We start from the raw sequence: 24966 nt of genomic DNA, 5'->3' as shown, positions 1-24966 counted from the left end.
GGCAGTATTTGGTCTCAAAAACCTTTCTCTCTTAGTCTGCTTGGTTGCTAAATGTTTGACTGTCTTCACCGAGTTCTTTGTCCACAAACCACGAACGAACAAATCCTCTCGCATCACACAGTCACTGAATTCATCGGTCTTACTAAGGTATTTCCTGGAGGAGAAGTATTTCAATATCTACCCATTGTATGGCCTGGTGGTTGCTGGCTGAGGTATGTAGGGCAGTGCTTCCGTGGTGTTGTATCTGAACTCGTTGGTGAGGGGGATGGATGGAGCAGACCACGTCTCTTCAGGCAAATACTGACCCGTGAGCTCTGACGGAGCACATGACAAGTCAGAGATCCCACATCCTGGATCAGGACATCGGCATGTGCACAAACTCAACACAGCAGCTTAGGAAAGTAGCTCTGAAATGATTTACCCTTGTTCCTGTCCACTCCTGCAGCAACAGCAGCAAAACTGGGGGCAAAGCTGGACGCTGAGGGATCTGGGCTTTGGCACAGGTCTTTATGGTACAAGCTGTTCATGCTGAACGCAGAGACGTCAAACAGAACCATGAAAACGTTACTATACTTTTCACCGTCTGGACACTCAAGACACACCAGTATTCATTCATCACTGAGTGATCCTATGAAACGTGTATCAGAGGGTGTTAATATGTCAGCGAGGGCAGCTTGGATGAGCACAACCTCATGCGTCTGTCTCTCGTTACCTGAGAGCCTTGCAGTTTGTACTGACAGGGTGATACGAGTCTCTCTCCGCCGTGTAGTTGCCATACTGCATGGAGTCCCCTGTAGAGACCAGCAATCTCTCAGAACACTGCAAGTCATCATCTCTAATCGTATCACAAAGACCCCTAAGACAGAAAACTGATGGGTTCACTTTGTACTGACTAATCTAGTACGGCCTACTTTTTCTAGATGAGGTAGTGCAGCCATGTGTCCGAGCGATGGCTTCCTTGTCTCCCTCCATGCTGCTGGCACTGCTCCAGCTACCCCAGCTCCCTCGGCTGGCCCTCACGCTACCCGATGAGCTCCCCGAGTCTGAGCCGGACTCGCACATCCCGCCGCCACGTCGCTCTGTGGTACACTTTCGTCTACTGCGAGTGGGACACACACCTGCTGGAAAATAAAGGGCAGAAAGGTTCATTGACTGCTGAGGTAACAACGCTGGAGAGGAGTGTGTCAAGTTGACCCACCATTCTGCCGGAGGGGGTTTTCAGCGCTCTGTCCCGGCTTTGGTGCTTCTGACTTGGAGCTGTTGCAGCAGCGGTTCCTGTTGCGGGATTCGTTGACGTTACGTTCGCCCATCTTCCAATCGGGGTCCATCTCCCTCTCTGGCACCACTAGCACTTTGTGCTCAGGAGCACTGTGGAAATAACAATTCTTTAACAACCGTAACAAGTCTGCCTTTGCTGAGATTTACTGACACGTCGTGCAAAAAAAGATTTTCAAAGAGGTTTGAAACTGTGGATATTTCACAGTCAATTTTTGAAAGACTTTACAACTCTACAACTTCTGCTCAACTGCTTTTGGTTTTACAATACTGAAAAGTGAACATTTTGTGAAAATGCTACAGAAAGACAGAAAAAAGATGAGCTTCAAACATGTGACTGGGACTTACTGTTATGACTACTTATTACATGAGGGGTCCTACCTTGAGACATTATCTGCCTTCCTGCGACTCCTCTTTCCCTTATTAATTCCTGAGACAAAGCTGGTCTCTGTACTCAGTGATTTCTTTTTCTGACCTTTGCTGTCCTCTCTCGGCTAGGAGGAGGAAAAAAGGTAAGAGACTTTTAGATTATTTGTGTGCAAAATCAATGATTAAGACATACAATCTCACCGTAGCACCATCCTTACCTCCAGTTCAGAAGTGTCCCTTTTCTCAGAGAGGATCTTGTCTTCATAGTGCTCAGTGAAGGTCGTCTCGACAGGATTGCACGCCAGCAGGCCTGGTCTCGGTCCTGGACCCAACGTGACATTGTCTGGGAAACTAGCAGGCATTTCCATAGGAAACATAACTGTTGCTGGCACTCTATCTTCTTTAGTGCTATCTTCTTGAAAGTCTGCAGATGTCTTTTTATCCAGCACACTGATGAAAGCTGGTTCATTGTTGTTGCAGATGTCGGGGTCCGGGGTCAGGGGAGGGTCTGGTATCGGGTCTTCGTGCTCTTCGTCCATCATAGCAGCACCCGTCGCCGCTGTAGATGCGCTGGATTTGTATTTGCTATAATAAAGTGAAACCTTGTGTTTCTTTTGCGGTTGGGACGGGGCGGTGGAGGAGCCCTTCTTCGAGGATTGAGGGCGCGGGGCGGGACTGCTGGCTAAAGCTGGAGAGCCCCGCCCCTTACCTTTGTCAGACGTGTGACAGGTGTCCACGTAACTCTTACAGCTGCCTTTGGTTTTACTGCAACAACAGACAAATTCAACTATTGTAACACCAACTGCAGACTTTGTCTTTCAGCCCTTAGGATACAAATCTCTGTGAGAGTGTCGTACCTCACTCCGTTGGGCGTGATGTTGTTGACGGGGCCGCTGTCCCGAGACAAGACAGAGTTGTGGTTGCTCCTGATGCTGGGCGAGGAGAACTCACTCAGGATATACTGAGCCTGATGGAAGGCCATCAGACAAACACCAAACAGGGAAAAGCTGCACAGAGAAGACACGGCAGACATTATCACAGGCTTTGAAACTAGGAGGAAGGACTTCATATCCATAACAGTATAAATTGAAACCAATCAAATCCCCAGAACAATCATCTACATTCTCCTGCACTGAGAGTAACAAGGAGAACCGGATGGATGTGCCTCAAAGTTACCAGACTTACATACGAGGGGACGTGGAACAGACAGGGACAACTTGTATATGTAACTAAACTTGTTGCTCCATGTCAAATTTACAGTAGCTCTACAAATCCAAACTCTGTTCTGAAAAACCAGCATTTTAAAAGTTGTCTGCTTGCCATCTTGTGGAAACACAAAAAAGTGAGAATTACTTTGTATGCATCGCTTCAGGTTTAACTGATTCTGTTTACCGCAGTTGAAACAACACAACACATTCATATTGTTTGAAATATCTACTTATAAATGTATAATGTACATATGAAAATATTAACAGCTAACATGGCAGCAGCTTTTAAACCATGTGAGGAAGCTCTTGAATGATAGAAATTCAAACAACTAACCAGGTGAAGATGAGTGTGACCATCCAGAAGGTCTCCTCCCAGCTGGGGCCCGGAACCACTTGGGCACAAAGAGGCAACATGTGGTGAGGCAGAGTCACATTGAGGGTGAAAGGAAAAGAAGTGCCACGTGATGTCACCAGGAGGAGGTCCCGGATGACCCAGGATGAGGTGAAGTCCGGGGTGAACCTGAGAGAGCAGACAGGTAGAGATGGAGACGGCAGAAAAGAGATAGACGGAAGAAGATGGCGTGAGAAACACCGCTGATACTGCCGAGATACGAAGGTGACAAGCTTCTTAAATCAATTCCAACTGAACTTACGCGATCGTGATCTCAGAGGAGGTGTTGTGTTCAAGGCTGAAGGAGCCACACTGCAGCACCTCAAAGCCAAAACCCTGACACTTGTATCCGTTTATATTCATTGACATGACAGTGACAGACAGCTCTCCTGCATTCTCCACCTTGAAACTCTTTCTGATGGCAAACGGTGGCTTGTTGGTGCGCATGCCTACAGGGGAAAAAAAGTGAACCTTCGTGACTCGGCTTCAAAACACGATTGAGGTCAAAGTCGTTTTTTATTTTTTAAATGTCTTAACTTCATTCTCACCGTCTCGACACTCCATCAGAGTTGACTGTGGAACATTGAAGCGCAGGGAGGCTCCTGGGCCGGGAAGTTTCCCCCCAACTCTGAGGAGCTCTTTGGCCCCGTGGCCCTTCACTGTAACCATGTCAAACACTGTCAGGTTGTTCCTGAAACACAAACAAAAAGATACACGTTTGATTGAGAGGGGGAGAAAAAAAAAAGAGTCTAAGCCAAACATTTACAATATGAGGAGCATGAAAGCTGCTGCTGCTGATGTTACACTGGTGTTATGATGAAGGGTTGAGTCAATGCTACTGATGCAACATTGTACATAGTGTAATGCTGTTCAGTCTGTATCCATGGTTACACTCATACATGAGCCCACAGCAGTTTTACACTTTTGGTTTTATCTCTATTGAATTAGGCCGCAAATTGAGTGTATTGAGAGGGGATATTTTACTTGTGCACTGCCACCTGCTGGTCATTTTGGTTGACCACTATTCTGATGTTTTCTTCTTTCTCAGGTCAAGACTGCACCAGTTTTCATCAAACCATTTGGGTGGTTGAAAATTTTCTGAAACAGTGGTTGTAACTTGTCATTCAGGAAAAGAGGTGGGTTCTTCAGTTGGGAACCCCTGCAAAACCCCAACTCAGGTAAAAGTGTACTGGGCTCTCATCCTGGTGACATAAATCAGTACCTGATGATGAGAATGGTGGTGGTGGGTTTGTGTTCTGAGGGAGTAAAGACCACGACAACTTCTCTGGCCTCCCAAGGCTGCAGCAGCAGACGCAGGACCCCCCCTCCTATCAAGTCGCCAACATTCTCACTCGCCTGCACACAAAACACACCAGAGAGGATGGAAAAGGTTGGCAGAGAAAAAAACAACAACAACAAGCGAACGTGTAAAATCATCGCACACTTTAATGTGTGAGTGTTCAACAAATCTATAAATATTCCAGAGTTACAACGGCAGATTTTATTTGGCAAGAGTGCCCCCCTCCCAACTTACTTTTGGGGGCGTGGTTAACAGAGAGAACTCGGAGGTGCTGATGTTGACAGAGAGGGGGCTGATATTGAACCTGTCAATCAAGAAAAAAATAATTTAATACAACAAATCAGCAAAAAACAAAATAAAAGCTAAAAATTGAGGGGGACAAAAAAAACAAAAAAAAAAACAAACACACACAAAAGAAAACACCATTGATTCCCTCTCTAATACTCTTCCTTACCATTTGGTTAGAAGGTCCAGAGCCCCCAGGGGGGCAGGGTACTGAGAGATAATCTGAATCTCAACAGAAACCACAGAGGAGGAAGGATTCTTCAACATAAATGTCTTCACCTACAACAGCAAACCATTTCTCTCAATGAAACAGGACAAGTTCCAGGTCTAGTTTTCAGATACATTTATGATTTAAAACTTAAGAGAACTGGTCAGCGCCGCCCACCCTGCTCTCATTGACTGGTGTAGCACCGAAATCCAGAGGCGAGGATGTCTCTACGGGGAGTCTGGGCCACCTGAGAGGGTCAGGAGACACGAGTGATGGGTGACGTTAATGTTGTGCAATGACACCATGAGACAACAATCAGTGGACAGGAAAGAGTGTTGCATTAAAACATGATGAAAAAACTGGATTTACTTCTTTTAGCTGCACTTGAATGTTTGAGCTTCACTGAAATGATTTGCAGAGGAAAAGTTTCTCTCAAACAGCCTAAAGCGTAATACAAGGTGTCTTCCTCTGCATAATCTGTATAACTAGTTTGAGTCAACAACACAGGTTCACGCGATGACGACACGACTTTTCAAATTGATTCGCACTTGCCACAGATTTTAATTCAATGCCAAACTTCCTGCCGTATCAGGGGGACAGTCACTGTTAATATTCTGAAAAATCTCATCACATTTGGTGTCATTGTCTGACTGTGTAATAATGATTCATCATATTTGGGCACCTTTTTCTGCGCCCCTGACTTTTATTTTAACTCGTGGTCCATTATACAACTTAACTTGGTGACTAGAAGCCTCCAGCTCATGTACATGAAAAAAAACAAACACTTCACACACTGAAACTCAACATTAAAATTTTTTTGTAAAAAAAGATTCTTATTGTAAAAAGAGTATGATATAAATTTTTTTGAATATATTTGGGGGAATATTTTCATACTAACCTGCAAGGCAGTTTATCTTTGTCTTTTTGCCATCGGGAGCAGAGCTCAGCAGCCAGTTTATTGTCAACGGCCCAAGACGAAGGAGAAAAATCTGGGAGGAGAGAACGCTGCCACTCTGCTCGAGCTGAGGGGATTTTAAAGAAACAGCACATGAATAACAATAACTCATGCTGGGTCTCTCTGATTATGCATCATGTTCTATACTCACCTGTTTCAGATAACCTGAGAGGGCACGTTCGTCCGCACTCTCGTTCAGTTTCAAACACTACTTCTCCCTGTTGACGCAAGACACAACTATTAATGCAGCTGATACGCTGCACCACATCCCGTCAGCATCTGACAAACTAAGAGTCCTTTTACCTTGGAGGAAGAGGAGTGTAAGTAGAGAGGAATGTGCAGGGCAGCACCATGTTTGGTGTCCAGACTCAAGGTGAACATGTGGTTGGTAGGCAGGGATCTGCTGAGCAGCTGGAGGGACAGGATTTGCCAGCAGCCCTGAGGAACTGTCAATGGACCGCTGAAGTTGATCACCTGTCAGACAGAGAAAAGCAGATACGTTAGTGCTGGATCCTGCCATGAGCTCAGGCTCCATCCGGAATAAATGGACTGATTTCTGATCACAACGTGCACCAGCGGTGATCACCTTCATCACTCCCTGCAGCTTCCGTGACAGGGTGGCATTCATGACAGTGAGAGGGAGGAAGAAGGGGTTGGTCAGCCAAAGGTCCACCTGATCTGTGTTTCTTTGCTTCACTTGGAAGAAGCTCAACAACTCCCCCATGCTCCATCTGCAAAAGAGGGGTTCACACTAATGAAAACACGCACAATAGGAAGCTTAGGTATTTAATACTGCTACTATTGCCTAGTCTTCAAAGGAACACGTACTGTCGCATATTCGTACATTTTTGCCAGGTGACTTCACAAATAATAAAATAACAATTCTTCTTCAGACTTGCCTCTGTGTGATATGCAGTCCAGGGAAGTTGTAGCTTGTCTGGTTCCCCAGGACTTTTAAACTGACACGACTGATACATTTCCTTCCATGGCCTGGCAATGAACCTGAAATCAGACCCAGATTATTGGTTAACAATTTAAGAAATACCAACCAACTGACTGAACTTAATGCTGACGACAAATAAAACCTCACCTCTGCAGGCAAGAGTAGCTACTTCAGTGAAATTTTTTGCCTCTGATCTCAAAAGCACCTGATTAAATTCCAGGCTGGCATCTATTTTTGATAGCACCTGCATGTCCTGGGGAGATTTAAACCACTTGGTCACGACCTAATACATGACTACATATAATCCAAAACAATCTGAACAAATCAAAAGGAAACAACCCACCTTAATGTAGAGCCTCTTGCCACCAGAATTTTGCATATAAACTCCTATTTTTGGTTCTCCTGTAATACAGCAAAAAAAGAAAAAAGTAAAAGTCCAATCGATGCACATGATACGCTCGGTGTGTGTGCTAACTTGCTGAAATATCCTGCGTGCTGTCAGCCGCACAGATATCCTGAGCAAAGTCACAGTGTTTCAGAGATGAAAGCTGACACGAACAGTCCAATACTCTACTCAAGGTTTAATGGTCTATTTACTGGGCCTGAGGCGTACTGAAGCGCTGTAGGATTTGAACTATTTTAAATAGTAAAACATTCTCCTTGTGACGGGTCGCCACAAATAAATCCATATATGGGAAACACTGAATAACCCCCCCCCCCACCCACCCACCCACACCAAGAGAAGGAGATATACTACAGACAGATGTTATACTGTGTTGAAATAAATAAACAAAATGTTCAGACAGCATTTGCTTGATGACGGATTTAGAATGACTGCCAGTGTCACGAAGACTCGTCCTGTGCATACACATTTACTATTATCGTATCGTTCCACGTGATATTCTGAATTGTGCACAAAAACAACAGATCCGGTTCCAGATCAGGACCGTGGTGGTACACTGTGGTAGACATACTAGGCACTGTCACATTCCCACAGCTCATTTGGCTCCAGAAAATAGGTCAGACAGGTCACCAACACCCACCTACTGCTGCATGTCCAGCAGTGGGAGCCACCAGCAGCAACAAAATGTGCTCAATGACGTAAGGCTTGAGCTTGTCCAGGTCAGCGGGCTGGTCACCGCGCGCTGACAGATTAATCTGCAGACTGAGGCGCTCCTCGCTCTGGAGGCAGGACCCCTGGGAAGGGACAGGAAAGGCATAACAGCGATGCGCGCGCACACACACACACACACACACGAAAATGTCACATTGAGGGGCAGCTGAATAGGGAATGAATACATCAGACTGACAAAATACGATCAAGTAACTTTGCCTACAACGGCGATAGAGTAATGACACACTGATTCTGTGGTAATTTATATGTCACAAGATAATCTACTATGATACATCCTCGTATCCGTTTAACTGAGGAATTAAAATCATTGCTTCATTGGCAAAAATAAACCAACAGTAATAACGTTTTCATTTACGACACAATTTCATCATCATTCAGTTTTCAAATTCAGTGAAACAATGTACAACCAAGTGTCTTAATTTTGTGCATTTTTAAACAAGTGTGATAACAGCCTGTTAAAAATGGCAAACAGGGGAATCCGTTCATTACAGCAGCTCGATAATCATACTGTATCACAAGGGCCGTGACAGCAGGTCAACACATCGTCCATGTAGAAATCGGTCTTGGAAATATCTTCTTTACTGCTGTATGTTCTACATCAGCAGGGAAAAAAAAAAAAGAAAGAAAGAAAGAGGGCAGTGACCTCTCACTGCCCCTCACCCTGAGACACGCATCCTCTTCAAGCTGACAGATCAGCACAGGGAGAGTGAAAAGCTCCCTGCGAACCAGGGCTGGTCCCAGAGGGTCGACCGCCGCTAGACGACCTGCAGACAGATGCCTGGGCGCAGTGCCACACAGGCTCAAGGACTGCAACAGCAAACCTAATCCCTTGAAACCAAGGCTGCTGCCAACTTCCTGGGAAGCTCCTCTAATCTGTGAGGGGTATCGACACTGACCAAGGGCCGGCTCTCAAATTTTTATTTTTTTATTTTTAAGACTTGGATGAGGAGCTCAAAGAACCAAGGGCAGGTGTTGATCCAAAGGTTGCAGCTGGGACACTCCTGCGACTAAACGTGAGGATGATTTCATTTTGTATAATTATTACCACAATGTCAGATTATTTAAAGCTGCGTCTTGCATCGTGTGTATTGCGCAACATGAGCACTGGGAGTCCCGAGTCAATTATAGAGTCTCTTGAGAAAGCAATTAAAACTCTGGCAAGAGATCCTCTCCTCCTCAGGGGTTCTGGAGAAACCGTAGACCCTCAGATGATGGTCCCAGCTGTTGGTGTTATACTACTAGGGTTGCAGCAAATATGTTTCCAGGGTATATCATGGTCTGAACACTGACAGTTATCATACAGTGTATATTTGTTAAGCCAATGTTTTTTTTCTTTTTTTAAATGCGGCTACACGAAGAAATGAAAGGAGAATCCCTTTCCTTGACCTGGGAGGCTTCACGCGTTCCTCCATTTAAAAAACTAATTCAAATTGAAATTATAAATATTTGAATCCCTTAAGAGAGTTTTTTTTTCCCCCCTTCACTAAGGTCTATTTGAGGTTATCCCAGAGCATCACTGGTACTAACTTGAACCAAATAAAAGGTGACCCGTTACTGGTAATGACTGATATAAAGTACCTGAGGACTGTTGAAAAAACTCTTCGGCAGGCTGCACTCCAGGAGGAGACCCAGTATAGTAATGTTGGAGGCGTCTTCCTACAGGACAGAGCAGAATCACACCTGAGTTACCTGGCGGTGTAAACTGTGCTCCACAATAACAGGTTACAGTTTATAGCTAAAAACAGGGCAAGTACAATTACCCCGACATCAATTCATCGTTAACCCGTTCCCCGCAATGACAAGACTTTCCAGCGATCAATATTTTCAGCGTTGGGAATCGTTTACGGGTCACCTGAACAAAGTGGGTCACACGAACAAGAACGGTACCCAACCGAAGAAGCGAGCGGCCAATCTAGCCTGAGCAAAGGCCTCTGATAGCAATACTGAGAATAAAACAAAATGTGCAGTTGAAATTCTACCACAAGCAGGATTTCTGGTGAAAATGATGAATGCCATACTGCTCGTAAAATAACAAAACAGAGAATGAATCTAGAAAATGTTTTTGCATTGAAAATTAGAACCTCATCTTTCTTCTGACTCCCTGTTTATGTACTCACACAACTGAACACTTTGGAGTGTTGAACAATTGATTTTGTGAAAATATAAAATGCTGGCACTGGACTTTTTGTTTTTCCCTTTTCCTCAAAAAGGTGGAGCAGGAGAGAGGCAGCACAGAGCAGTTTATTTTCTTCCGTATCCAAACTGCTTCCTATGAAAATTCAAAAATGTTTCTGTGAAAACTGCAAAATTCCATGCTAAATATAACTGAGAATCCTTCTCTATGATTTTTACTGAGTCATTTCTACAAGCATGAATCATTTATTATGACTTTTTACATCTCAAAAAGGCAAATATTCATTAAGGAGAGAAAAGGAAATTCTTGTCAAATCCAAGAGTAAGAGCCCAGCACTCAAGAGGAGATGCACAGAAAATAGATTACATGGATAAATATGACTTGGCGCAGATGTAACGACTTGATAATGAGTCCAATAATTAGTTGTTGACCACATAAAGCACATGGATAACATTTTCATTGGCAGTGAGGCTTTTGGAGAGAGAAAAAAAAAAACAGCATTCATTTCAGTGTTCACAGCAGCTGAGTGATTTTTAGAGTCACGGTCGCTCTGCACTTGGCCAAGATGACATTTAGCAACTGCTGGCTCACTTCCTGTTGTGGGGGCGATTGCTTTTTTTTTTTTTCTCCCCCAGATATCTTCTCACACACTTTCACCGCTTTTACTCGCTTCTTAAACATTCGTCACTGGATTTTGTATCTTTCTACCCACAAATGATTGTACAAAGCCTGAATTGTTACGAATGGAGCATTCATACTCTGTCCAGAATCATTCTACATTTTTGTTTGTGACATCATTCATGCTGACTTGACAACTATGGAGTAATCTCCTGACAGCAAGTGTTGTCATGCAGCACAAGGCCTCTGTGTGTATGTATGAAACCGCCTGTTTATCAGCGCCTGCAGGAAATCAGCGGCCTGCAATGACGAGTCATTATTAAATAACCAGCACAGACGTTTAAATACATACCTGAGTTTGGGTCAACTTAATGCTCTGGATGTGAGGGAATATTAGCAGACTATCCTTTCTTTGGACAGACTTTAGTGAGCCCTGGTGAACTCCGACACCAAATACCTGGAAAAGCAACAGTCAGCTTTAATCACACGGATTCTCACCACCAGGTGCATTATATTCAATCCAGGCAGTCAAGCAAGGAGATGACTCTCTTTTGTTTACTTTATTAACCATTTAATTTACTTTTTTGTGTGTGAAAACACACAGATGACAACAGTCTGTGGATAATCTCATCATGCGGATAATCTCTACATATTAGAAACATACATGAATCCACAGTGATGAGATGCAATGGTAGCAGGCAGCAAAACAGCTAAGTGGAGTCTATCGAGTGTTGTTCACTTATGCCTTTTAAAATTCTGTGCAATTAAGTTGAGACAGGCAAAGTGGAGCATGGTGTCAGGTAACTTAACACTGAAAATAGTCCTCAACACTGTATGCATGACTGCAGAAACAGGACAGGGTCTATAGAGTAGCTGGGGCGTGATAGCTGACCTGATATGACAGCAGCCCATGGGCCGATGTGTTTATAAATAATGTGTTTTCTACATTGCCCTCCTCAGACGGGAGGAAAATTAGTTTAAAAGATGCTTTCCCTCTGGGTGGGATCACCTAGGACAGAGAAGAGACAAGATCTATCAGGCAAGAGCATGGAATTAATGCGAAATATCACTACTTGTGAACAACTTATGCACAAACACACTTACTCTTCTGTGAAAGGAAGGTATGTAAAAATGTCTGCTGGATGTAAACATTGACAGCAGGGTCACAGGAACTTCCTGACTGGGGTTGTGTATATATATGGTTTCAGCTCTTGGCAGCCCCAGCGGCCTGCAAAGATAGAACAGCGTCATGAAATAGCAGGGCTCTCCGCTAAGCTCTTACCCACACAGCACCACAACCCGCTGAGGATTCTGGGGTGCTGAACCTTTGTACCAGTACTAAAATGACTCGTGTCTGCAGATCAGTTTAATAAGATAACCCTTTATAGCTGCAAACAAAGGCATATCTGTAAGGAGGGACAAGACATGTTCTCAAGACCGTTATTTTTCTTCTTTTTTAAAGAGCATTTACCCCATTTACATTTGCTTGGGCGAGACGGTTTGAATTACATCTGGACAAGGTGTTTATTTGTTAACAGAAGGGACAGTGTGTGATATCCTTGACTAGTAAATTACAGGACAAATAAAGAGTTCAAGTGCTATCAGGACACTTCAGAAGTCTCTACAATAACAGTAACAGTATTTATATTTGACCAATTTGAAATCTAAACAGGGGATCAATAACACCCGGGCTAGACAGACGACCAGATACTAGAGGCATCTTGTCTGTTAGTAGCTGCTGGAGCCTAAACGAAATCAGGTAATTTTGTCAGCGTGGTGTTTGTACGCCGCCCGACCAAACCCAGCTGTGACGTTAGGTGTGGTCCACATATCTAAGACAAGGAGGCTTTGTTTTTAATCCTTTAAAACTCTGACATGGTATCAAAAAGCGCAACTTATCCATTGAGACATTTTAAGGTCAAATTCTTTATTTAAAATGTTCATTTGTGTGACGATATTTCTTCACATTATGTTCATACAACTGGACAAAACCCTCAAAAAGAATATCACCCACCTCTGGGAATATTACACCGGCATGAACCGGGATAATCATGAATTTATAGCATCATAATTTAAGTCCTATTTAAAACTGGGCATCGAGCCCTAAATGTTTTCATTTCTATTTTCATAAAGCTTAGATGATACTTAATTCCCTCAAGTGTCAGCGTGAACAAATGAGAGATTAACTTTGCATTTCTCGCTGTAATTCAAGAGGAGTCACTGAATAACTACTTTGCATTCTGTCGATACTGAGAAGCTATAAGAGGAAAATCACTGAGTTGATGCCGTCTCAAATACAACCACGTGAGCAAAAAAGGACATGAGGATGCCATGAAAAGCCTTCTGGTTCCATTACCTCCGAGATCAACTCTCTGGCTTTCGACGTATCAGCTTCAATCAAAGTGATGTCCGGCCACTCGACTGTTTTTATTAGTGACACTGAAAGTACGGCTAACAATCATGAAGTTTGTGCAAGCGCTTCTAGTATTTTCAAACAGAAGCGATTATATAATAACTGAGTGCTTCTCAACCCTGGTCCTGGCGACCCACTGCCCTGCATGTTTTAGGTGCTTCCCTCTTCCAACACACCTGATTGAATGATCAGCTCCTCATCCAGCTCTGCAGAACCCTGATCACGAGCCATTCATTTGAATCAGATGTGTTGGAAGAGGGACACATCTAAAACATGCAGGGCAGTGGGTCCCCAGGACCAGGGTTGAGAAACACTGTAGTAATAATAATCATAATAATAAAGATCTCGATTGAAGGGTATGTCCGACTGAGATGGCACTTCTGTGTGGGCCAGATCTTAAGTCGTTGAAGTGCGAGAGGTTATATTGCTGCGCGTGTTTACATCTTCATGTAATCACACTTTTACTCCTTTGGATATATAAAGCAGGGCAACACTTATTCACTTTACTGACACTTATAAATACCGACACCCAAGTTTTTCATGTTCAGCATTTGTGACCCTGTGCCACAGAGATCTGAACATCATATTACCCAATAAAATTTATACGATCTGACAAACATGTTGACGTCTATGTGTGCGGCAACTGTTGGCAATACCTAGAAGCATGCACATCATATAACTAGCACTGTGGAAATTTGGTCTACAAGTTCTTTACTGCCACAAAACAAAGTTGGTATGGCTGCAGTGGGAACTGTTCTTGGAATGCAACCAAACCCCTGGGACAAACTGGTCATTCCAACGTGCAATTAAGAGTCTACCACTCCTCAAGTAAGCAAATAATGACTGTGTTTCGGTTCGTAATCATCTTCGAGTAATTGGTCAGCGTAAGTAGGATCTGGAAGGAAAAATGTCTTCAAAAAGATATTTACTCCTTCTGTTCCGACCCAAGGCGCATCGAAGCAATACAAGAATCTAGAATCAAATAGTGCCTCAGTCTATCTATCCAACGCTATTAGCATTAATAATACACCTACATTTCTGGTTACTGTCTGTGTGTGTGCGGTATAAACTACAAATAAACATATACTGTATCCTGGTTGAGATCTTCTGCAATAAAGGTGCAATTCAAAAAAAAAAAAACAATGCAGCTGATGTTTTGTCTGTTTTGGGAGCACAGAGGCAAAGAATGAAGTCGCCAGAATGGGAGCCAGGCCTCCCAGAAAGGGAGCCCACTTCCATATTTGGATATCCTGTCTCCTTGTGAAGCTTTATGAAATCTTTTTCTTTGGCATCAATCACAGTGACAGTTCACAGGCTCTGACGCAACGGCCTTCATTTAAACGGGGTTAAATTAAGTCAGTGGAGTTTCCACATCAACCAAGACTGAAAGATAATGAAATCAAGTACATTCTGTCCTTGTGTTGCGCTTTGATTTTTCTAGTACGGGTTTGTAATTGTCTGTATAAAATGAATTCCATTCATACTTGTTAGGAAATGTCATGTGAAACTAGGAAGTGGGAACTTACTGAGTCCCAAACTCCAATGCTGGGGGCTGGAAATGCAAGGGCCTCCCGTTCTCCCGAGTATATAACGAGGAGCTGGTGGAGAGACCAAGATTAGGAAAAAACATTACTCAAAAGCACCATATTTCTAATTCATTTAAGTCGATTTCAGAAATATGATTGAAACATGAGAGAAAACTTCTCACTTTCATAAAAAAGACCAACACCTGGGGGCAAAAACACCGAATCCCTCTTTCAAACAGGGAATATGACAGTTCAGTGCATTAACAGTTTCAACTATTTCTGCCCCCGACCACGTCACAACCACCTCTTCCCTTCTTAAGACAGAGGCTTGGATCCTGCAGCACAGAAATGATCACACTATCACACACTTGCAGAGTAGAAGTGGTGAAGGAAACAAATACATTAAAAAAAAAAACAAACAAACAAACAAACACTCAACTGACAGCTGCGACCAGGAAACTCAAATTACCATCCTGCGGTTGTTCGCTTCTGACAACCATTCAAATTTTAGTTTACATCCAAGCCCAAAAAATATGAATGAGGACTACAAAAAAGGAAGAGTTTAATAACAATACATATTTCTGACCAAACGAATGACATCATTACGCTGAAATGTACGATCTCAGAGAAAAGGAACATGTTGTCTTCACAGTTTTTTTACGGACGAGAATGAACAATTATCTGAAGGACAATGTCAGTAGAAATATTGACCATGTGATGGACAACCAGAGAAACAGGAGGGTTCCTGTCTTGGTCGTCAACCAGAGAGAAAGAGCTGGGTGGGTGGAGGTACGCAAGCCTCAACTGGTTCTGGTACCTTGGTATTAGAGTTTGTTAAAATAATAAAAATATTGAGCGTTTACGACACCAAAGTTCTCTTTAACAACAGTGTCTGAAGACGAGAGACACCGGAAAAATACTGCGTCTGTTCAGGACGCGCAACGTGACGGTCTGTCAGGTCACTGATGAAATGCAGCCGTTTCTCTGACCACGTTTATACACAATACACTCGTCACTGCGCATTTATCTTTCCTTGCAACAAGGTGGTCCTCAAGGCATCTAAAACGACAGAAGTCCCCATAGAAATGGCTGTGCTTGAGCTGCGGAACAAGCAAACACAGAGTGTGGCTGCTTAAAAACCACGCTATGTGGCACCGATGTCACGAATCACGCACATCTCCAGTGTGTTTCAGGCATGAAGAAGAAGAAGAAGAAGAAGAAGAAGAAGAAGAAGAAGAAGAGGCATCTCCAGCAGATTGCTTTCGACAATTAAAGCAAATCTGACACAACGGCATTGCAGCTGCAAAGACTGCTGTGGAGAAGGATGTAGCTGCAGCAAAGCAACAAATTCTAAACGGCAGATGTTACACACACAATTTAAATTAACAGTTCCAAGTTCCTATTTTGTTATTTTATTACCCATGTGCTTTCTGACAAAGCTAATAGACAAAAGAGTTAAAACGGGAAACTCCTTTTCACACATTTCAGTCACAGTAGCCACATTTTAGAGGTTTACTGCGTTTTTATTTATGAGTGTGTGTGTATGTGTGTGATATCCAGTGCTAATGAGCTCTGGGAATGAGTGCCTCCAAGCAGGGAAGCAGCAGCTGATTTGTGATTTTGTGTGTGTGTGTGTGTGTGTGTGTGTGTGAGTGAGTGTGAGTGAGTGAGTGAGTGAGTGTGAAAACAACACTAAACTCTGTTGATAGAAGACTGACACAGCTGTTGACCAACAGAGGCATGCGGCTTGCAGGGCTATGGTTCAAGTGTTCATGTGTGTCCCACCAGCCAAATCACTGCCATTTAGCGCAGCGTATTTAAAAGGTTTCTTGTTTAAATCATTGAACAAAAATCAAGCACGGACAGCAGCCAGAAGCACACACACACACACACACACACACACACAAAAAAACTAACCTCAAGGCTACAGTCCTGCTGTGTTGCAACACAGGAGGCCATCAAATGATGAACTGGCTCGCAGCACCGTGCAGCTGAGCACAAATCATGAGCGAGGAAATGTGATATTTGAAACACATCATCTGAGTAACCACAGTGACAGATAGAAAAGTCGAGAGACAGACTTACAGCCCCCCCCCCCACCCCCAAAAGAAAGAAAGAAGAAACAAACAGAGGAGCTGAGGTAGCTGCTAACAGACGCAGGAAGCCTGGAGGATACAGCCACTCCAACACCAACCAGTGTTTCCACCAGCATGTTCACAAGCAAAACACACAGCTAGCAACCAGCAGCTAAACATGGAAAACAACAGGCGTGGCTGTTATGGTTTGTGTAAATAACTGGAAAAATCCTTCTGGAATGCAATTTCTGACTCAACACATTATTATAACACATATTTACCAGACAGACGACTGACCAACATGACCCCCCCCCCCCCCCCCCCCCACACACACACACACCCTTAGATCCAGCTGCTAACAACGCAATAAAAATAGTCATGGAACTCCAGAACATGGTTTTATAAGGGGACAGGTGGGAAAGTCAGAATACCAAGAAGAACACGTCGTCCTACATGAGTCTGACACTGCAGAAAAGATGTCGGGGCATGAACTCCACACACCATCACTGCAGCATCCAGTCACGACGTCCAGCATCCTTTCAGTAATACTGTCGTTTATAAAACCAGCTGATCACAATAGTATTTTTGTCTCATCGGCATTTACAGTTGAATCTCAATTCAATTATGTCAGAAAAACAAGTTTGAATGCTTTAAATTCAACTGGAGAAAAACACTGATAAATGTGGAACATGATGAAGATGTACCAACACACACGCACAAAAGGGTTGGAGCCACATTCTCAAACATGTAGGATGTGTTGGTTTGTATGGAACACACGGAGGAACAGAGCAAGTTTTGTTTCTAAGCGTGAGAGAGTCACTGCTGCCTCCCACTGGCTTAAAAAAAAAACCCACAACATCTGGTGTCTGCAAGCAATGTGTATGCGTTTAATTGCATGCAGCCCGGGTAAGTAACATCTGATCACAATCAGTCACACGAGACGGCCATGAAAATGTGAATCTGATTTGTTTTAATACGTAGAAGCCACTTAAAATGCAAAGTGGGAAACATTCAGACCCATCTTTAAAAAGGTTCTTTTTTTTTTCCTTTTTAGAGATTTGAAACTATGGCCATTTCTTTATGCATTAATGACTCAGTATCTGATCCAGCAGATGCCCTTCAAGAAAAACTCTACAAGCGCACCACTGAGCTGTAGTCCCAGGGTTCTGTCCACTGCCAGTGTACAAAAATACCAAGTTATGTTTGGAGCTATTTGATCCCCTGGATCTAACTCAAATAAAGTCAATGTTTGCAGTGACCTCCACCATCAGAGGGAGATCAGGAGAGAGTTTAGGTCAGCTGGTGTTCACAAGTGTTTGTACAAGAGAGAGAAGCAACAACAGTGACAGAATCTACACTGAAACCATGTGGCACACCAGTATGTGTGCAAACCACTACACACAGAACTGCAGAGAGGCCGATACAGAGAACCAACGAGTTGGTGCTATTAATAAACAAGGTGGTGATTAAAGTAAAAGTACTACAGAAGTAGAGCAGCTATCACGTTTTCAACAACAATAACTGCTCACACACAGAAATATTAGCCACCTCTGTGTCTGCAGCCTGTTTTGCTCATTAGGCGGACAGAGAGTGACGGCCGCGCTGCCAAGTGCCTGATAACCCCGGCACGAGAGGCCTCAAAACCCAGAGCTCCGGAGGTCTCAAGGTCAACAAGCCCTGCAAAGCCTCCTTTGCTTCTCACCTCCCTGAGCCTATAAATAGACACACACCCGCAGTCTTCAGCAAGTTTGCTGCATCTGAATCAAAGAAACTTTATATCAAGGCTGCAGACTCATCACTTGTCAGCAGCTGAAGAACCTCGTCAAGGCTATGATTAATCTGAGCTGCACACACGTATATGCAAGTCCCATGCTCGCAAATGATGTTGTAACATAATTAATAATGCTTTATGTTTAGATAGCCAGTCATCGGCTTCCCTGCGCCCTGAAAAAAAAAAAATCACAAGTACAATCACAATTCTGGGCATTAAAGATGTCAGGACACCCTTTGATGCTGGCGGGAACCATGTTCATAATATCATGTTTTACTCTAGATTGCGTTGTCTTAGCGCAGTCGGCAGCTAAAGAGCTCCATATTTGTGACCATGAGTGAACAACACTGACATGTTGGTTATATAACGGCACGGGACTTACACGTGGAAAGGGGCACCATTAAAATGGTGCAGAGGAACACAGATATCTCGCTCTGACACCGGCCGAACGGTGTTAATGTATGAACATCCCAAGAAGGAACGTAAACCTAATACACTTCAGACTGGCCAAACTTCTCACCCTGATGATCAACAAAGACAAAAGGCCTCAAGAACAACAATGTATAGGCTTATATACAAGTGAAGATCTGACTAAACCACAAGTTGTTGATATTTTGATGTGAAACCTCTATACTCAAGAACATTTTCAGAAGGGGGGAAAAAAAAGCTGCTTGGAGAGACAGACCTCCCCTCTTTTTTCTTTCAAGGAGTTCTAAAATTAGTCAGGAATTTGGTTCTGTGCCTGTGTAACACCCCCCCCCCCCCAACTCTCTCCGTCACACACCCCCTCACTCACCAACATAAACAACATAGCCTGCATACAGGGAAAGACTTTTAAAAGCCTCTTTGCAAACTCGGAGCCCCGTCGTAGCTGCAGTAGAAGCCACCACATCCCTGGTTTGTTGGAGTTACAAATACACGTCAACAAACGGCTGCTGACGTTGTTGACTCCTTTATATGAAACGTATCATTAAACAGAACTCGGGGGGGGGGGGTCTTCTTTGACACGTTCACATTAAATTCGAGCACATTTAAACAGCACTCCCAGTCCGCCACCATTCTCTCATGACCAAGTGGTATGCTTGATTTTCCACTGAGCTGTTCACAAGCCAGAGTTCCACCACAGCTCTGCTCTCATTCTATATCTTACAGTATAGGCGTAGTCTACACATACATGAGACAAAGCCTCAGTAGGATGTGCGCTACCCTGAGTTGTCGTCCCCACACACACACACACACAGTGATGTGACTTGGTGGAAAGTCTATCGACTTCAGAGGAGAACAGGTGGAAACCTTGCACAAGTTTTTGTTGGTACACACTCTTGAGCTCTAACCGTAGCAAAAACTTTCTCCGGACGACATCTGACCTGGCAAGCTCAGATGATTTGAATGTCTTTCACAACTTTTTTTGGCAGTGGTTCCCAATAGTCACGTTTAATATGTAATATCAAAACCCTACAGTGTTTTGAGTTTTGATGCTGTCCCCACAGAGGATTATAAATAAATAAAACAACCCACATACCTTTCATCTAGTGGAAGACCATCCTTCCTTGGCCCCTTCTCCACCTGCAAAAGACAAAAAAACAAAAAAAACAAAACCCTTCTGAATAAAAAAAGTAGTATCAAGTTTAAAATTTGGGGGATTGCCACCGTACTGCTTTCTACTAAGATCATGTTGTACATGTCTTTAAGTTCTGATGCAGAGTGAAGGTATCTTTCAAAGCGGTACCTGGGCATTTTATTTCATCACATTTAGACGGTTTTGCGTCATGCCGCTTCCTTGAATTTTATTTCTTGAATCGTGGTCAACCTGAAGTCGCCTCCAACGCACTGAAGCCTTCATTGTGCGCCAAAGCTTCTGTTCTCGCCATTTATGGACACGACGAAATGATTTACTTTCGCATAAAAACATGATATTATTATGAAAAACGTAGGAGATAAACTGGGGATTTGCACTGTTGTATGACTGAACGAATACAAGACTTGTTGGAATCTTACTAGCAAACCTTGAATCTACAAATACATCTTTAGAAACAAGCCATTGTTGTGACAAATGGAACCTTCAAATCAGCGGCGTTGGACTCTATATTTAGAGATGAAGAGAAACCACATGCCTGAGCCAAAAAAAATTAGGGATGCATGATAACCGTCCAAGTACTCAAGTCTCTTTATCAATTATGAGGAAGCAATGATAAATACATGATCTTTTGTTTTTTGAATTTTTCGGTACGTGCAAAATGTAAATATGATATCTTACCTATACTATCCACTTTGTTAACTATCAACTACCAGCCAAAATCACTTTAAACGATAAGCTTTTCAGGCTCGTGTACCTGACGCGGGCCAGGATGCAGCATATATTCACACGCTGAGTTTACATTACGCCGGCGTTGTTCGGTTATAGCAAAGCATCACAACGGCGCAGTCCTTTTTATGACGCTACAGCAAAATCAGACAGAAAGGCCGCTTCAGGGTAACACTGGGATCAGGGTCACTACATGAAGGCTGTGTCTGAGGAAAACGGAACATTTCTCATATGAATTTATGGTATCACAGATCCTGCCATATGGGATCATAACCAGCCCACACAAGTCACACACCTCTCGTAGAAACACGGCAAAGGTATCAGATCGCAGCTTGAAAAGATTCAGCTGTGTTTCACTGGGCTCTTCATCTCGCAGCATCTTTGAATGTTGGCATTTCAATGGCTGAAGTCAACAGGATGTGACAGCTGATTAAGCACAACAATGGCAGAAAACATGCTGTTACTACTTATTCTGGCAGAGGAGCCACTAAAACACGAGGAATATTCAGAACCAGAACAGCACCATTTGTACATGAAACTGATTCTGCCTGCAGGAAACTCAAAATGAACGGAAGGATTTAGCATTTTTAGGGTCTGTGAAAACACAACTACAAGAAGTTGGTGTAAGAGATGAATACTTGAACTAATCCAACAATGGGGAGCCTGAGAACTAATGGCAACCATATGACCATTATGCTGCTGCTAATCACAGGTCTACATATACATTATAAAACAGATGAATCACAAATAAATGCTGTGTGGAAAAGATAAAGAGCTCCAGCTCTGCACAACAGCTGCTCCGCTATCATCCCTGCAGCCAAAATTTGATATTCTCCCTCTTTATCTCGGCACCAACCCTACTTCCTGCAAAAGTGCTTCAATGTAGCCGCAGCAACGTTAGCAACTTAAACCAGCTGACCACCAGCAGGAGCGAAGTGTAGAAGAAAGACGTGCATGTCACGCTCTATTTCACAACGCCCATGTAACTGAGACAGTGGCTCCATTCACTGCAGCCTATCTAAACATGACACCTACCAGTGTCAACACTTCTGCCGTCCACCAATTGGTCTGAAAGGTAGAGATGAGTGGAAACGGCACGTCTGAACGCTGACGCGCGCATGTGCTTCTTCCTCTACGCAGTCCCTTTTTCATTTCTCTACCGTCATTCAAATTGGAAAAATGATCCTGATGGCATCGCCTCTGGTCTGAGCTTATGATGAGTGTGCAGGGAAATCGTTGCGGTCGCTGGGGCTCCAAATCAAGTAGAGGAAATGTACAGGAATAAAGAACTACACATAAAATGGAACAATGTAAAAACATGCACAATCAACAGCGAGCGAATAACATGGCAACTACTGAGATGTAAAAAAAAAAAGAAAAAATGTCTTGTATTCAAACGTTAACCACAATATTTACAAATATGTATAAATGCAACATGTGTTAATGTATACACACACACTTACCTACTAAATGTACCAAGTATGACCAAAAGAAAATGAGAGGTCGACCAAATATTAAATAATTTGATCACAATAACAGCAACTTATCATTTTAAACAAAACTACACAAATGTTGCAATAATGGCTTTTATTTAAGGTCGTTTTGATATTGCTGTTCTTTAAGTAACATATTGCTTTGATGCAGGCTTCAGTGTGTGCGCGTTTGGGTTGAGAAAAAAAAAAGACACATTTCAAAGTTGTACGTAATTTGTGTACAGAGTCAGACTTTTTCACTAAATTGGCAGAACTAATGCACGAGTGTTGACTTTCACAGCTGTTCTAATGTGATCCGCATCCTTGTAGCTGCAGGTTTAGCGAGCTTGTAGCGGATTACAAATTTAAACTTTTACTTAGATGCAAGCATTAACATTATTTGACATGGAAGAAGTCAAAGCTGCCGTGGATGCACTTTTTGAAAAACGCAATGAAAAAGTGTGTACTTCATGCACTTAAATGTTATTTACTGCTCATAATGGCTGTATTCACATTTTCAAATAAACGTCCAAAAAACCTTTTGTCGATAGAAATGCAGTGCTTGGGGTGAGTCATTTGCTAGAGGAATGTGCCACCCTATCAAGATGAAACTTGTGATTTACACCACCAATAGCCTCCCTCGAAAAGAGGAAGTCTTCACCGCCGTTTGGTTGAAGTTGCACTTGTTTTCAGTTCCAGAAACAGGTTACAAGCCCTAATTACGTTTTTAAAAGTCTGGAGAAATGCCACATACCCCCACCCCCACCAGTAACATGACAGTCAGCTGGTGACCTCATTGCAGGTTATCAATTAACAGGGATACACGCTGCTGTTTGCACTCACCCTACTCTAAGATTACATCATCACAGCAAGCAACGACTGGAAATGTTTAGAAAGACAAGTAGAAGCTAAACGATCCTGCACGTCACACGGTGAAGCATGCAAACTGAAGGAGAAGTGCAGTTCACCTCCTCGGTGTGGAGGAGTGAATCAAGTCCATAATGGACACTATGTACAAAAGAAAATAAGGAGGAGCCACATGGCAGGTGGCCTCCCGCTCTGGTTCTGTTCTACAGTTGTTTTTCTTTTCTTTTTTTTTTTAAATTGGAAAAAAAAAACACAGATTAACAACTCTGAAACTTGCACGCAGCTATTGATCCCAGAGTCAAAACTTAGTGGCATTTCCCTGCACAAACGAGTAAACGTGCAGTGCTGCAAACTCGAGTCAAACACAATGGGAATGCGCGCGCGCACACACACACACACACACACACACACACGTGTCTGGAAGCGTCGTTCACTGTTTTGCTCGCATAATGCTGATTACCTGAAGTGGGACTAGTGGCTCTGCATCCTCTGGCTGCCAGACTTCGACCACGCTGGTGGACATCTGACTCAGAGCTTTTGTGGGAGCAAGAAAATAAATCAACAGTGAGGTGTTGGGTTGGAAATAGGGCAGCATGGAAAAGACAGCAAATGGAATTGACCTAAGATTTAAGCAGTACATAATAATAAACTAAGAAAACTACCGGCCTTTGTAATTAAACCAGCTCACTGCAAATCAATTAACCAAAACAACGTGGACAGTGGTTTTTTTTTTGCCATTAGTGAGGAAACGACTTCGCATCGGTGGCTGACAAAGGCTCGCTAGCTGCCAAATTAGCAGGAAGGCTAGCTCGGCGGCTAACGAACTTGGAGAACACATCTCTCCTGCTACTGCGGTGCCCTCGACAATTTAACGGTGTGCTGGCACTTCGTTACACGACGTCGATTTATCGTAGGGACGACAATAATCCTGCGAGGCCGGAAATCATCTCAATTCGTTGCCCGAACAAGTTGTCGCTGTTTGACCAAACTGGACAGGGAGCTAGCATGAACTAGCAGGGCAACAACACTCGCCTTAACCCTGTCTGAGTCTGAGCAGGAAAAAAAATGAAAGCAGTGGTTAAGCCAGTGTTTGCAAATGAAATAAAAATCGCCGTTTTTTGTTTGTTTTTCCTTTAACAAGGTGTTCAAATTACACGCCACGCATTTTCCATGCGTGCTGTCAAGTCGCATTAACAACTAGCTAACTTAACGTTCATTTTGCTTGGGTCGCCTCCGACATGAAGGTGAGTACAAACCTTGTCGCTGAGCCCCTCCGTGCTGGACGCAAGGTAACAGTAACTGGAGTATTCCTAGTAGTATATTGATCCATGTTTTCCTGTGACAGTGGCTGCTTTGCTGGAAGTCCTGTAGCCCCGCCATGCTGCACTCTCGGCTTGCAGCCTGCCTTGTGTTCCGCTGCGTTGGTCTTTGCCTCACCAGCACCAGCAAGCAAAAGCGGCTCCCTCCCCTCCTGCCTGCCTGCCTGCCTGCCTGCCACACACACACACACACACACACACACACACACACACACACACACACAGGGGCAACAAGGCTGCTGGTGGAGACTCTGCTGCAGGAGGTGAGCTCAGTTAATGTCACACAAAAAAAGCATCATGCAAACAGAAAGCACATTACAGGCTCAGTTCCCGCTAACCAACACACATTCGGGCGTTTCCATTTCTGCACTTCAGAGGAATTTTTTCCCCATCATAT

At 43.4% G+C, this 24966-nt stretch overlaps 1 protein-coding gene across 2 annotated transcripts in view; it reads right to left on the bottom strand.

Moving 5' to 3' along the window:
• Positions 1 to 24724, bottom strand: part of tmem131l (transmembrane 131 like) — a 28133-nt gene extending 3409 nt beyond the window's left edge. The window contains exons 1-31 of one of the 2 annotated variants that reach the window (XM_086211931.1): positions 24507 to 24724; positions 23711 to 23784; positions 20129 to 20172; positions 14761 to 14832; positions 11926 to 12049; positions 11714 to 11830; positions 11174 to 11278; positions 9648 to 9725; positions 7978 to 8131; positions 7278 to 7336; positions 7082 to 7187; positions 6891 to 6993; positions 6578 to 6722; positions 6295 to 6465; positions 6143 to 6209; positions 5935 to 6058; positions 5214 to 5283; positions 4998 to 5107; positions 4778 to 4847; positions 4466 to 4599; positions 3792 to 3934; positions 3506 to 3692; positions 3187 to 3372; positions 2502 to 2651; positions 1863 to 2409; positions 1657 to 1769; positions 1199 to 1368; positions 912 to 1121; positions 713 to 791; positions 422 to 528; positions 182 to 314 (exon numbers count right to left, since the gene is read on the bottom strand). In XM_086211931.1, the coding sequence (XP_086068057.1) occupies positions 182 to 314; positions 422 to 528; positions 713 to 791; positions 912 to 1121; positions 1199 to 1368; positions 1657 to 1769; positions 1863 to 2409; positions 2502 to 2651; positions 3187 to 3372; positions 3506 to 3692; positions 3792 to 3934; positions 4466 to 4599; positions 4778 to 4847; positions 4998 to 5107; positions 5214 to 5283; positions 5935 to 6058; positions 6143 to 6209; positions 6295 to 6465; positions 6578 to 6722; positions 6891 to 6993; positions 7082 to 7187; positions 7278 to 7336; positions 7978 to 8131; positions 9648 to 9725; positions 11174 to 11278; positions 11714 to 11830; positions 11926 to 12049; positions 14761 to 14832; positions 20129 to 20172; positions 23711 to 23784; positions 24507 to 24630 (4076 nt within the window). In that variant the 5' untranslated portion in view covers positions 24631 to 24724. The remainder of the gene's footprint in view (positions 1 to 181; positions 315 to 421; positions 529 to 712; positions 792 to 911; positions 1122 to 1198; positions 1369 to 1656; positions 1770 to 1862; positions 2410 to 2501; positions 2652 to 3186; positions 3373 to 3505; positions 3693 to 3791; positions 3935 to 4465; positions 4600 to 4777; positions 4848 to 4997; positions 5108 to 5213; positions 5284 to 5934; positions 6059 to 6142; positions 6210 to 6294; positions 6466 to 6577; positions 6723 to 6890; positions 6994 to 7081; positions 7188 to 7277; positions 7337 to 7977; positions 8132 to 9647; positions 9726 to 11173; positions 11279 to 11713; positions 11831 to 11925; positions 12050 to 14760; positions 14833 to 20128; positions 20173 to 23710; positions 23785 to 24506) is intronic. The other variant, XM_086211930.1, reaches the window with a different exon arrangement.
• Between the last annotated feature and the right edge of the window lie 242 nt (positions 24725 to 24966).

The sequence above is a fragment of the Aulostomus chinensis genome, chromosome 8 (genome assembly GCF_037954235.1).
Source record: "Aulostomus chinensis isolate RoL2024-O1b breed Wild chromosome 8, RoL_Achi_v1.0, whole genome shotgun sequence".
NCBI lineage: Eukaryota > Metazoa > Chordata > Actinopteri > Syngnathiformes > Aulostomidae > Aulostomus > Aulostomus chinensis.
Note: the sequence above shows the minus strand (reverse complement) of the source record. Positions and strands in the feature narration are given on the sequence as shown.